At 48.1% G+C, this 12,735-nt stretch overlaps 1 protein-coding gene across 1 annotated transcript; it reads right to left on the reverse strand.

The window, feature by feature from the left end:
- Positions 1-11,448: 11,448 nt before the first annotated feature.
- On the reverse strand, positions 11,449-12,133 carry RPRM (reprimo, TP53 dependent G2 arrest mediator homolog). The gene has a single exon (XM_074872343.1). The coding sequence runs from the start codon at positions 12,057-12,059 to the stop codon at positions 11,727-11,729; it is 333 nt and encodes a 110-aa protein (XP_074728444.1). The 5' UTR covers positions 12,060-12,133; the 3' UTR covers positions 11,449-11,726.
- Positions 12,134-12,735: the final 602 nt, after the last annotated feature.

Here is a 12,735-nt window from a genome sequence, read left to right on the forward strand (position 1 = left end):
TATCCATCACCTTTAGATCAGTCTACCGTTTCTCTTTCAACAACAAATATCCCGCTTGTGTGAGCTGTTTTACTATCAGCTTTAATATTTTTCCATTTTCCCATTTTGGATTTCTATTCCAAACAAAATCGTTGTGTCACAGAGCTGGGGCTTTCACCATGTAAATGAGGGCAGCTGTACTCAGGTGGCTGAATAACTGATGACTCTTAAATTAACTCTGCCTTCAGCATATTGTTATAAGTACTTTGTGCTATGCTCCTATGAAGTGGTTATAGCAATGCAGTATGTCTGTTTTACAGTCTCGTTAAGTCATTGCTGTGCTGGATTAAAGTGTCTGTCTTATCAATCATTTCTCTAAAAATGTATCAGAAGAGAGCAAAATATGACTTAGAAGGTAAGTGTAACATAACTCTATAATTATGGTCCAAATTTTGTGCAGCATTGTAGGTTTTTTCATAAGCAATACATGGTATTCTTGCTTTCTACTCAATAATTTGTTTTTTCTTTTAGATTTGGAGGGAACAAACCACATTTTTTTTTCTGAAATATAATAATCACACCACAGAGATCTTGTTAAACACTGCACATTTCTAAGATGGGAAGTACAGTAGTCTGTCATCCCTGTTTTGCAGCTGCAATGCTAAATTGCAGCTGGAGAATCAGGGATGTATCAGGCGTGGATTAATCTCAGTGCTCAAGTATTATCATGGGAAGCTTTTTGTTTGCAGAACTCAAGATGCCACGGGGATTGGGAAGAGCCTAATGGCTGCATCCAAAGCTTATGCAGCAGTGAGGTAACCAGCCAGATTTGAAGCAGCAAGGGGATGCCTCGAGGCGCACAACTGGCCAGAGGTTTTGTCTTCGCCAGCCCCAGAAGGCAGATGGAGACTGGCAGCAGCTGGAGGTGAGAGAGAGGACAGGGTGGGAACTGCTCTGAAGCTGAAGGGAAAACCCTCGCAGGCCCTGGGGCTGTACGGGGGCATGTCTGTCCCAAGCCACCCAGAGGGACACAGTGGGCACTCTTCCTTTTCCTTTTCAGCCCAGACTGCAGCACTGCTGTTGGGACTGTTTCCACATACCCCGCTGTAGAAAAATGATCTTGACCTATAAGGTGAGTGAGAACGGCTACGTACAGGCCTATCTTAAATAAAAAACCTGTATGTTTACTGTAAAAATTGGAAAACAGACACTCTGGTAAAATAAAGGAGTAAAGGAGAGAGAAATGGCAAGCAGAAAACAGTGCAGTGAGACTTTAAAAAAGAAGTGTTTTAGTAAAAGAAAGAATGCTATCTATGGTGTTGTTACTAGATTATTAGATAGGAACAACACAGCTGTTAGTCATGGGGAGCAAAGGCAGAAATGTTAAACAAATTTGTTCCAAAAATATGTAAAGAACAAGCGAAGGGCTCTTGATGTTGTTTGAACGAGCTCTGGCCTGCTTGGAGAGGCCCAGAGGTATAAAATGAAATTTCATGTCTAACACTGTGCCAAAGCTTTGAGAGCCTGCAAGGAGCACCCCTGCTAATCACTGCACATCGGTCAATCATCCATCCATCCATCCATCCATCCACCCACCCACCCACCCATCCCAGGCATGACAGGGGAGCGGCAAAACTTTGAAATCATGGATTACGAAAGGCCAACACAACTGCTGCTGATCTACATGGCTTTATATGAGATAGATGTTATCAATCACACTTTACCCTTCATGCAATGTCCATTTTGATATTGTTTAACACAGAAAATGTATATAAGGATGAAGAAGGTAGGCGATGTTTATAGCCCCTTGGACTGTGCCCTAGGAACCAGGATTTTGAAGGGGTTTCTATGTCACTGCAATGGAATCGGCTGAAAGTAGGTGTGAAGTGTGACACTGGGACCAAAAGAACAATTAGCATCCTTACACATTTTTAAACAGAAGAATACAGATTTATGGGGCAGAGAGGTTGTGCTGCTTTGGTGAGCCTGCGACTGGAACATTGTGTCCAGTTCTAACATCCCAAGTTTAAAAAAAAAAAAAAAAAAGACACTGATTATTTGGCAAAGATTCAGATAAGTGCTATGAGCACAATTCTGCTACCATGTCTTTTGGTTAATTGAAAGGAAGTTCAGGGCTTACTGTTTCTAAGTCTCATACATGAAATGGAAATTGGTAATGTAGAGCCTTCCACTGTAGAAAAAAAAAAAAAAAGAAGAAATCCATGTGTGACATGAGGTATATTCGGACAAAAATTGTGTGTAATTTCTGAACCTTGAGGATAACTAGCCATTGGAACAATTGTGCTGAATCTCCGTAGACTGGAAACAAATTAAACTCCATATTTAATATTTTTCTAGACACAATGTAATTTAAAAATGGATTAATTAAGGGATGACAGAATGGTGAAACTGGTCTCTCCATGGTACTCAAATACACATATTATTACATTTAATATTTCTATTCCAGTACACACCTCAGAGGTGTTATCATCTCCAGCAAGGAGTTTACTGCTCCTTGGCAAGCTTTTTCCAAGACTCACAGGCTTGTTAAAATACGACTCAGAGCTACTTACCTCCACGTGCACTGATTTTGGATTGGCATCTTCAGAAGACAAAGAACCATATTTTGTTGGAAATAAGCCAAATTTGACCCTGCTCCCTTCTGCTCCCCAAGCAATCCTTGCCTGGCTGCTGACTTCTCTGAGGTGTTGGTAACAGAGGCAGCTCTTCAGGAGCACGATGGTTCTGGGGGATGTTCCAACACAAACAAACTCTGCTGATGAAGTGAGTCAACTGGCGAGTGCTTTGCTTCAGGGCTTCCTCCTTCAACGCGGCAGCGGGAAACGAGTAGGAACATCCAGCCATCTCCATACCCACTAGTGCTCGTGATTTTAAAATATGAAAAGAGCTTGTGCAGCTGGAGGGTGGCGTGAGGCTGAGGGGTTTGGGCACCTGCAATGAGTAGTGAGCGAGGAGGAGGAGGATGCACCATCGCAGGGGTGGAGGAAGGACAGGAACGCTCCTCCACACTGGGAGTCATCGTCAGTGCTGTGTCCTCCCATTAATCTCCTCCCCTGTGCCCACCCTTGCTTCTAAGTAAATGACTGCAAGGTGAATGTTCCCTTTGAACCTCTCTACCAAGTAGAATAACTCGTGGAAGTCTCTGGTCCGAAAAAACGTTGGAATTAGATGAGAAGCAGTTCTGCTTTTCCACCCAATAGCTGGCACGTCACACAAGGAAGGGCACAAGCCGCTATTTCCCCAGGCTGCTGCCGATGGATCATGAAAAACTGGCAGTTTGCGGTCTGGATGTCTGAGGTCAGATCTTAGGAAAAGTTCTGGGGTGAGTTATCCAAGGAAATGGTAGAAGCTTTCAAGCCTTAAGAAAGTATCTGCCCAGGGCTGTTTAGACATACTGTGTGCTGGCTGTGCAATGAGAAGTTCTGCTTGCTGGAAGTTATAACCTCCCTTTGCTGTGCTTTGCTACGAAGAAAAAGGGTGTTTCACATCTTCTGGAAATGACAAAACTCCCACTTTATTATTAAATTGATTGTTGTTTCTCTGATTGAGCGTTGTTTCCCATGCACACTGTGGTGAAACCTCCTCCCTGGTGCACGATTGGCAGCATCCACGGAGCGGTCCAAGTGGCGAAGATGAGGATGAGTGTGCTCTGGCTCTGAGGGACAGCACGGCAGTGACAGACAATGGCTGGAACTGCTTCACAGCGCTGCACGTTCTGGGCAGAATTCATTTGGCATTTCAACATAAAAATTCCAAGAGTAAATGAAGAAGCATGCTCCTGGCCAGGAACTGGGTGCGCTCCACCACCAGCCAATTGCCTCTCACACCCCAGCTCCCTTGCTAAAGCAGGGGCTATTGATCCTGCTTAGGCTGGTTAAGAGCAGAATAAATTATTTTAGGGTTTTCATCTCAAAGCACTGGGTTGAGTCAGTGACAGTTCATATTTTCCAAGAGCTTGCTAAAACCCCTCTTTTCAATCAATTAGAGGAATGAAGTTTTGCAGCACTGCTGAGAAACGAAACAAGCTGTTATCTCCTTGCCCCACTGGACAGCAAAGCTAGAACCCAGTTACAAGCCCTGGATATACGGTACGTGGTACTGAGCCGTGGTAGTAGTGGGATGTCAACATTGCTGCACAGTATGGGCCGTTAATCAAAATTAAAAATAGTACAGTGCTTTAAATGCTCCCGGATTTTAGCTTGCAAATGACAGAACATCAATACTTGGCAGGCATCTTTTATTAAAAGTGTTTTTACAGTCTAACTTGACGCTTTCCGTGGGTACGGTTGAACTCCCACAAGTACGGTCCGTGCCACAGGCCACTTTCTCCAGCTTAGGTAGAATGTATGAAAGATCTTAGATAGACTATGTGAAAGAGCTTAGGTAGAATATATGAAATTGTGGTTTTCTTCCTTGATCCGCCTTTCTTTGATCTAGGAAAGTCACTGGACTGAGCGTGGGCTTGCAATTTATCCACTGAGGGTGGGTAAGTGCGGTCTATTTAAACTGTGGCATTTAGTCAGGAGCTGAAGTCTTGCCCACCTCCCAGCTGTATTGAGTCTCCCAAGTCCCCTGCGAGGTCCCACACTTCTTATCCCTCTTCCAGGGCCATCAGCTGCTGTTCCACGTCTCACCAAGCGCCGAGCCCCATGCATTTAATCAAATCAACTGAACAGCCCCGCTGTACAGCCCTGCCGCAGCACAATGGAGCTCCCTGGAAGCCTTTGGCTTTTATTATAGCATGAGTTAATAATATTTTCCCTAAAGTCTGCTTTTAATTAATGTATGTATTTTCATTTTTTGTCCAAGGTACGACAAATGTTAGGTATCATTAGCTAATACCTGCTGTGCTCCATTTTCCAACAACGCCACATTTTTTTCTAAGGTAATTCATTTCTCACTTAAAGAATATCCTGTGGATATGCTTTGTTCAAGTTCAAGGTGTTATTTATGTATAAAAATGGTCATGGTGTACCGTATGAAAAGGAGGAAAAGTGGTAGCAAGTGCACGGAGTGAGCAAAGAACAGAATTACTTAAGATAACGTGTGGTTTCCTCTCTTCCAACATGGCACAGGAATGCCCCCAGTGAAAACCAGAGAGCTGGAATTAGGGAGTATTTGCTGCTGGGTACAAGCGGATGGGGAACGAGGTTCGTTAGACTATGGGCATTTCTCTGCAAATGAACGAGTGTCAGCCCCATCTTCCTGCCCCTTATAGTGGTGTGAGACAAAGGGTGGTTTGTGTACGACGGCCACGTAGGCTCAGCTCCAGATAATCTCAGTGATCGCCTTCACCTCGAACGCGGGCTCTTCAGCAGCTCTAAGTTTATATTTGGCAAAGGGAAGGGGAGACGTAGCTTTCATTAACCATGTAGGGATTTTAATGAGAGTTTGGATGGATTTGTGAAACACTGAATATATATTTTGAAAGCTTTGAGTGGCAGTTCCATTACACACACACATGCCCTAATGGGTAACAGGATTTGAAACGTCTCCCTTGCTGTCAAACAGCCAGTGGTGTTCTGCAGGGGAGTGAATTAAAGAAAACTGCCTTTTTTCTCCGCTTTCTGAAATTGCTGAGTGTAATTCAGCTTGTTTTCTTTGCTTGGTAACCTTTGAGTAGTTCTTATGTGTAATTAATATTTACAGCATGATTGGCACTTTTCATTCCCGTAGCTTCAGCGATACACAGCAATTAGCTAAACCAGGGAACTTCCTCAGACAGCGATGGAGAGGTTCTATCAGCAAACCAGGTCCAGCTTCTGGTGAATGCAGCAATACCCCATAGGGAATATATGTTCAAGTTTAGAGTAAAAGTCATAAATAAAAGAATTTTTATTATCTTTCCTATAGAGATTATTCCACAGCCTAGTATCTCTCATTTTCAGGACTTCCCTACAAACCAGCAAAATTTCTCTGTTCCATTCTGGCCTCTTCCAGCCCAGCCCATCTTTTCTGGATAGAGCTCACCTCCAAAATATTTTCTGCCCCATCAGTGTAGATGTGTATCGCACATTCTGCACTCTTGTTTCCATTTCTTTGTCCAAGACTCTGTATTTTTTTAATGTGTATTTGCTTCTTCCTATGTTTTTCCAGCTACCTGGTGATTTTTGTTGCTCATCCCCTCGTTTGCCAGTGGTATCTAAATGGCATTTACACACCAGCTTTCAGCATCCAGGAACAAACCAGAGCAGGGACTACCAATTCATTATTTATTTCAGGGTATGTTTGCAAACGAAAAATAAAACTGAGATTTTATGCGCAAGTACATTTACATTACACTGTAAAACCATCCCTAACTTTGTTTCAGGCCCCATGTCCATCTCCTCCATCGCGGTGCTGTGCCGCTCCATCTCCTCTGGCGTGGTGGGCGGCTTTGCTGGGGCTGCCGCACGCAGCCGCTGCGGGTTTGATGGGCCGTTACGTTCCTCCAGGCTGCCTCCCTGAAGACATTTCCAAAATAGAAGCAAGATATGGGGGGGGGGGGGGGGGGGGAGGAATAAAAAAAATCCTAACCTGATTATGATAGAATAAAGGACATAAAAATGATATATTGCTTTGTGTATTTTTCATATCATGTGCTCATGACACTGTTTTTCCATGTGCTAAAAATACGTTCTATAACTGCGGAATAGGTCCCAAGCTGCCGGTGGCCAAATTGATGGATACGCTTAGTCCTGAAGAGCTCAGGCTTCCTTTGGTTTCTTTCCTCAGCGATTGTGTCTGGTCCCCAGCGATAAAAATACAATTAATTTTTGGCATTAAAAAATAAAGGTGTCCCATAAAAGAAAGCAGCCCCCTACAAATACATTACAGGGAGGATAAATTGTACGGTCACCAATATCACTTGACCTGGATTTATATTCAGTGAAGGAGGGAAGGGAGAAGATGGTGCTGTTAAAATTTTGCATTTGAGCACCCGTGCCAGCTTGGGACAAGAGAAGAACTGAGCCTTAATGCAAACAGGTGCTCTTAACAACTTTAAAAATAGTTTCTGCAACACAGCCGCCCAACTCCTGTGTTTGTAAAACACCTCTGTTGGCCTGGGGTGTCTGTACGGGGCGGCTCTGACCATGCTGTAGGGAGTGTGTCTGGAGGATGGTGCCCGGGAGGAGGCCCCCAGGAGAATCTGGGGGTGCAGAGCCATGGGCTGGAGCCCCCACATCCCGCCTGCATCCCACCCACATCCTCCCAGCAGCGAGGGGCTGAAGCCCTCGGGTGATTCACCTGCTTTTCCTACCCAAGTGAGAGCCGATGCCCTCATCTTCCCTACAGACATCTACCCCTTTATTCCAGAACCTGATAATGTCTCAGACTTTGGCAGGCTTTCACAAATGAACCACTTTTTAAATTAAAAAGAAGTTTTCCTTTGTTTTAAGTTGCAGTTTGATGCCTCTCAGTGCCATTCATGGTGCTTTCCCCTGATATTTTGTACACTTCCCACTGCTTTTTGACTTTTCTCTCTCCGTTTTTCTCTCTTTTGATGGAGAAGCCTGTGTTGCCGTGCCAGTAACGGTGCAGCGGAGACGGGGAGCAGCACAACTGGCTGAATCGTCTGGGAGAAAAACTGGCTGCCAGCCACGCCAGCAAGTGCGATGGGCAACAGCTATCACTTCCTAATGGTGAGCTAACAGAAAATTAGATTTTTGGACAGCAAATTTAAACCTTAATTATGGAGAGGACACTGCTGTTTTATAATATAAAAGAATTGAAAGACTTGATGTCCCTCAGGGCTCCTTCAGCTCCACCAGTTAGACAGCCCCAGTCACGGTTTGCTGAAATCAATGGCAACAGCATAATCCATTCATGCACACAAACAGGGCTGTCGAGAAAGGAGGAGTGCTTTTAATGACTCATTCTTTAATGATAATTAACACGGGCTCAAAGGCGGCTAGGGCTGCCTGTTAAAATGGGTCGCCTAGCTGAATACAAACATGAAGATTTTTTAGGAAACACATTTCCATTAAGGGCTCCCAGCTCCGGTCCGAGGTGAGCACCCTGGGCTGGGTGTGCTGCCCCATCCAGGGTCGTCCGATGGCTACTCTAAGTGATAAATACCACGGCAAATCACGAAGCTGTAATGTGTGCTATGCCTGTCACTTGTGGTGAAGTTTTGGTTTTTTAACTGCAAATGAACAGCAGATTCTTATTTTCCCTATTAAAGCTAAACTGCTTTAAAAATCGATGTGAATTTTGCCTGAGTATGAAATTGGAATAAAGCCCCGCACCTGCATATGTCTGAACTGCTAAAGTGCACCTTTTCTGTGTACTTCAGACACTGTTTGATTATTATTACCAAAAAGATGTGGAAAGCATACAATTAAAATTGTACAGGCATCTAGACAAATTTAGCCTGAGTACATTCACAGGGTTATCTAAAAGCAATTGCAGTCGCTAGAGTGTTTTTTCTAAGTGTTTCCCATTTAAAATATCGAACAAACCACTTCAGTGAGTGTTTGGGAAGCGCCTAAGATGCCTCTTGGTTTTTCTGCTGGAGGATTAGCACGGGTTTTGAGCTGAAAGGGTGAATGCAAGAACTACTATGTTGTTCCTTTCTAGACAGTAATTAGGTATGCAGACAACCTAAGGTGAGACTACTTCAACCTTGGCTTAAGAAAAGTGAGATTTGAGAAGAATTGCAAATAATGCTGCATTAGGGACTTGCTCTGGTTGGGGGTGTAGGGGCTTTTGGGGCATTGTTCTCCCCGAAACACCCATTGAGAGGCTGCAGTGAGAGGTCTCAGCGTGAACCTTGATGGGAAAGGTCCTGCTGCCAGGTCCTACCCCCACCAGCAGCCACTGAGCATCACAAGGGGCAGGGTTTCCTCACAAACTGGAAATCTCCCCTGTGAGAGCTCACGTCAGGTCTACCAGGTCCCTCTCATTGTCTTGTGCTCCTCTGGGAATTTCATGGATGGAAACATTATGAAGAAACGGCAATGCACAGCAACAAAAGGCCCTTCAAGTGTTGGTGGTAAAATCGAACATACTCCACCATTTAAGATGAATAAACAAGGGACAAGTACAAAGAAGCAAGTCAGCTCTTTGTACTGTCCTCAAACCAACTGCGAGGTGGTGGAGCTCTCCTTTGGGTACCCACTGGGTACCCACACTGGTTTTATCCCAAATCCACCCGTTTCCCAGCACTGCAGCAAGGTCGACCTGGTTTCCAGCCTGTTCTAGGAGCTGACGGGACTTCCCTGGTTGACACCACGGCCTCTCCTAGCAGCTTTCCAGCTGCTTTTCTACAAATGTCCCTGAAACAATGTGTGCAGTGATCTGAAAAAGCCAAGTTCACCATGGGGTTCCTGCCCCTTGAACATGCAGGTTGTGGCTTTACAGGCATGTCTGGAAGGGACAGAGGTATGCTCCGGGCTACAAGACCCAGCTTTATAAAGCGGGGATGTGTCCGTAGCGGCCGGGGGCCGGGCAGGAGATACCTGCCCAAACACTGCTCCCAGCGCCAGTGGAACCCAGCTCCTCCGTCCACGCCATGAACGTGGGGGTGAGGTGGATGCCAGAGCCCTTGTTGGTGTCTGAGAGGTGCTTCCTCCATGTGCTGTCATCCTCCTGCCCACCCATGGGTTATAAACATCCCAGGTCTCCTTCTGTTCTCTGGTCCCAAAGTCCGCACGGCGCAGAGAGGGTGGGAGGCCAAGCTGATGGACCAGCCGTGTTTGAGCATCTCTGCATCACTGAGTAGGAAAAACCCTTTTCCCAGCTGTTCCCTGCCTAAAATGAGGCCCCTCTGTAGGGACTGAAGAGTCACAAGCACTTTATTTGGGAAGGGGCTCTCACCTTGGAAGGGGTCCTCAGGGGAGAGGCACCAGGCCACGCGTGCTCTTGGGCTGAGCTTGAAAATTCTGCAATTTTATTACAGAACCAGGCGTTTGCCGTGCCTCAGATTTACGGTGCTGGAAAAAGCTGTGGCTTCTGGCAAAGGTTAATCAAAATGTATTCTACTTCAAGTGTTCGCTATAATTAATAAAGAATGCCTAATGAATCTAGCTCTCAGTGTTCAAACACGCAGAGCACTCCTTGCAAGTCAGATTACGGCAACAATTGTGTTATCTGCAATACCACGAAGTGATGCAAATTCGGAAGTTGGAAATGCTTTTTAATGACTGAAACATCTACATTAGGAGTTTTCCCTCTTGTTGTATTATCTTTAAATTCTGCTTTATCTCATGCTTCTACGGCACTAAGGGGGAAAGAGTTTTGGTTGAATTTCTCCCCAATGTTTCAGCTGATAGATGGCTCGGTAACATTTATTTTGATGTAAGGGCAAAGTCCAGTGCATACTTGTTTCCCAGAGAACAGGCAGATCTGTTGTGTCTCCCTTAAATGTAGTTGTAAATGAGTGAGCACACGGCTGGGATTTCTGCTGGGCTGAGGGAACGGGACCGCACTGAGATACGCTGCGTTGGCTCATTTTCTACCAAAAGTTTACCCGCAGTCAGGCGGTTGCCTCAGACTCCAGCTTTATTTCACCCCTTTCTAGCTCAGGTGCGTTTTGTAAACGCTGAATTTCACCTCGTCTATCAAAACGGAAACTTCTAATACCATCTGCTAAAGATGTTGATAATCATTCTGTAGCTTGGCCACCTCCACCTCGGCATAAACTGAGGGAAAACCAGGCAGTCTGAAGTCTGCACGGCCGCTCCGGGAAACTTCCTGATTCTTATGAGCATTAAGAATATTGACAATTAACAGTCTTACTGCAGGACTTCGGGCGTCATGGGAGATATTTTCTCACGGGCAGGTTGCTTGAGCCTTTTTATCCCCAGCCCGCTGCTGCGGTCCCCGGCCAGCGTTTACGCCGGTTCCACTCCTCCCACAGCAAATGTGGAAAGATGGATTTCTCAGCAGCCACCAGCGCGAGCCCCCGGGGATATGACAAACAGCTACGCAAACCTCTCGTAGAAAGGCGCTCCGTTATCTCTACAGAGGAAACGGGTGAGGAAAAAAAAATAAATAAAATCCTGCGCTAGCATAAATTCCTCCCTCCCTTCAACGCGACCGGGAGAAGTCACCTGTTGAGGCTTCCAGGTGGGGTCATAAAAAGTACATAGAGTGGTTTTCCAGCTTTAAACCCGGACGGAGGGGACACACCGGGGGGCACCGGGTTATTTCCCCGGTCAAACCAGGCATCCCCGCGGGGGTCACAGCCCGCCCTGCTCCGCGGGTACCGCTCACCCGGCCTTGGGCAACCCGGGGAGAGGGAGAGGGGGTTGGAAACGAGTCTAAAACGCCGGTTTTAGCAGAGCTGCAAGGCAAGGGCCGGGCCAGGGGGGGGTTTGCTCCATCCCGGGGTTGGCGTCGGGGAAGCCCGGGCGCCCCCCGCTTCCCCCCCCACACCCCGGGGCGCCTCCCCGCTCCCCTCGGCGGGACCCCGGGACTCGAAGAGGGATTTATTCCCGCGAAAGAAAAGGAGAAACCCCAGACCTGTTGCCATCAGAGCACACGTTTTACTTCGGCAGCCGGCGGGTGGGGCCGGGCCCCCCCGCGCGTCCCACCGGCCTCCGCCATCTCGGGGGGGGGTCGTTTGCTGTTGTTTTGATGGTGGAAAAACAAAAACCCAAACAACAAAAAGCAAAAACACAACAAAAGACAATCCCCAACGAGTCCGTCTGAAGGAGGGCCGGCAGTCTGAGGCGGGGGGGCGGTGTGCGGCCGTCGGGGGGTGGTGGGGGCCGTCGGGGCGGTGGGGTTGCGGGTCCCGGCGGTCAGTAGGGCCCCACCACCACCGCCTCCGCCTCCTTGGAGGGCCGCCGGTCCTTGACCAGAAAGTTAATCATCCCCTCGGACTTGATGAGGAGGTTGCAGCCGAGGAAGAAGATGCCGAACACGACGGTGAGGGCCAGCACGCACATGACGGCGATCTGCACCACCCGCATGATGTACAAGCTCCGTTCCTCCTCCGCCGCCGCCGCCGCCGCTCCCCCGCCGCCGTCGGTGACCACGGAGGCGGCGGTGCAGCAGCGCAGCGCCCGCTCCAGCTCCAGCGCCGCCGTCCCGGCCCCCGCCAGCAGCCCCCCCGCCGCCGCCGAGCCGTTCATCCCGCCTCCCGCATCCAGGCGGCACCGCCAGCGGAGAGCGGACCTTCCGCGCTGCCCTCCGCGCCGGCGGAGATCGCCGCGCTGCTCCCCCTCCCCTCCCAGAACCGCCCCCCCGCCCCGCCGGCCGTGGTCGGGGGGGGCGGAGCGTTTCGAGGAGGCTGAGGGGAGGGGGGTGTCGAGGGAGTAAGGGGGGCGCAGTTGGTGGGGTTCGGGGAAGGGGGAGGTTGGGCGGGGAGGGGGTTGTGATATGAAGAATTGGGGAGCGGGATTTTGAGGGGGTGATTTGGGGGGTGCTGGGGAGCGGGATTTTATGAAAGTGATTTGGAGGGTGCTGGGGAGTGGGATTTGGGGGGAATAATTCGGTGGGTGCTGGGGAGCGGGTTTGGGGGGAATAATTCGGTGGGTGCTGAGCAGCCACATTTTGAGGGAGTGATTTGGGGGGTGCTGGGGAAGCAGGTTTTGGGGGAGTAACTTGGAGGGTGCTGGGGAGCTGGATTTTGAGGGAGTAATTCAGAGGGTGCTGGGGAAGCGCATTTCAGGGGAGCTGGGGTTTTGCCAGTGGGTTTGGGGCAGCGGGTTTTGGGGGTGAGCTAAGGGAGCCAGTGCCGAGGGGTGGAGGTCTGGGGATGGGGTTCGGGGAGTGCTTTTAGGGGAACAGACCGTCAGAGAGCAGACT

The sequence above is a fragment of the Strix uralensis genome, chromosome 6 (genome assembly GCF_047716275.1).
Source record: "Strix uralensis isolate ZFMK-TIS-50842 chromosome 6, bStrUra1, whole genome shotgun sequence".
Lineage (NCBI taxonomy): Eukaryota > Metazoa > Chordata > Aves > Strigiformes > Strigidae > Strix > Strix uralensis.

Bases quoted from the DNA above. Each gene is read 5' to 3' on its own strand.
- RPRM (XM_074872343.1), bottom strand. From the start codon at position 12,059: ATGAACGGCTCGGCGGCGGCGGGGGGGCTGCTGGCGGGGGCCGGGACG.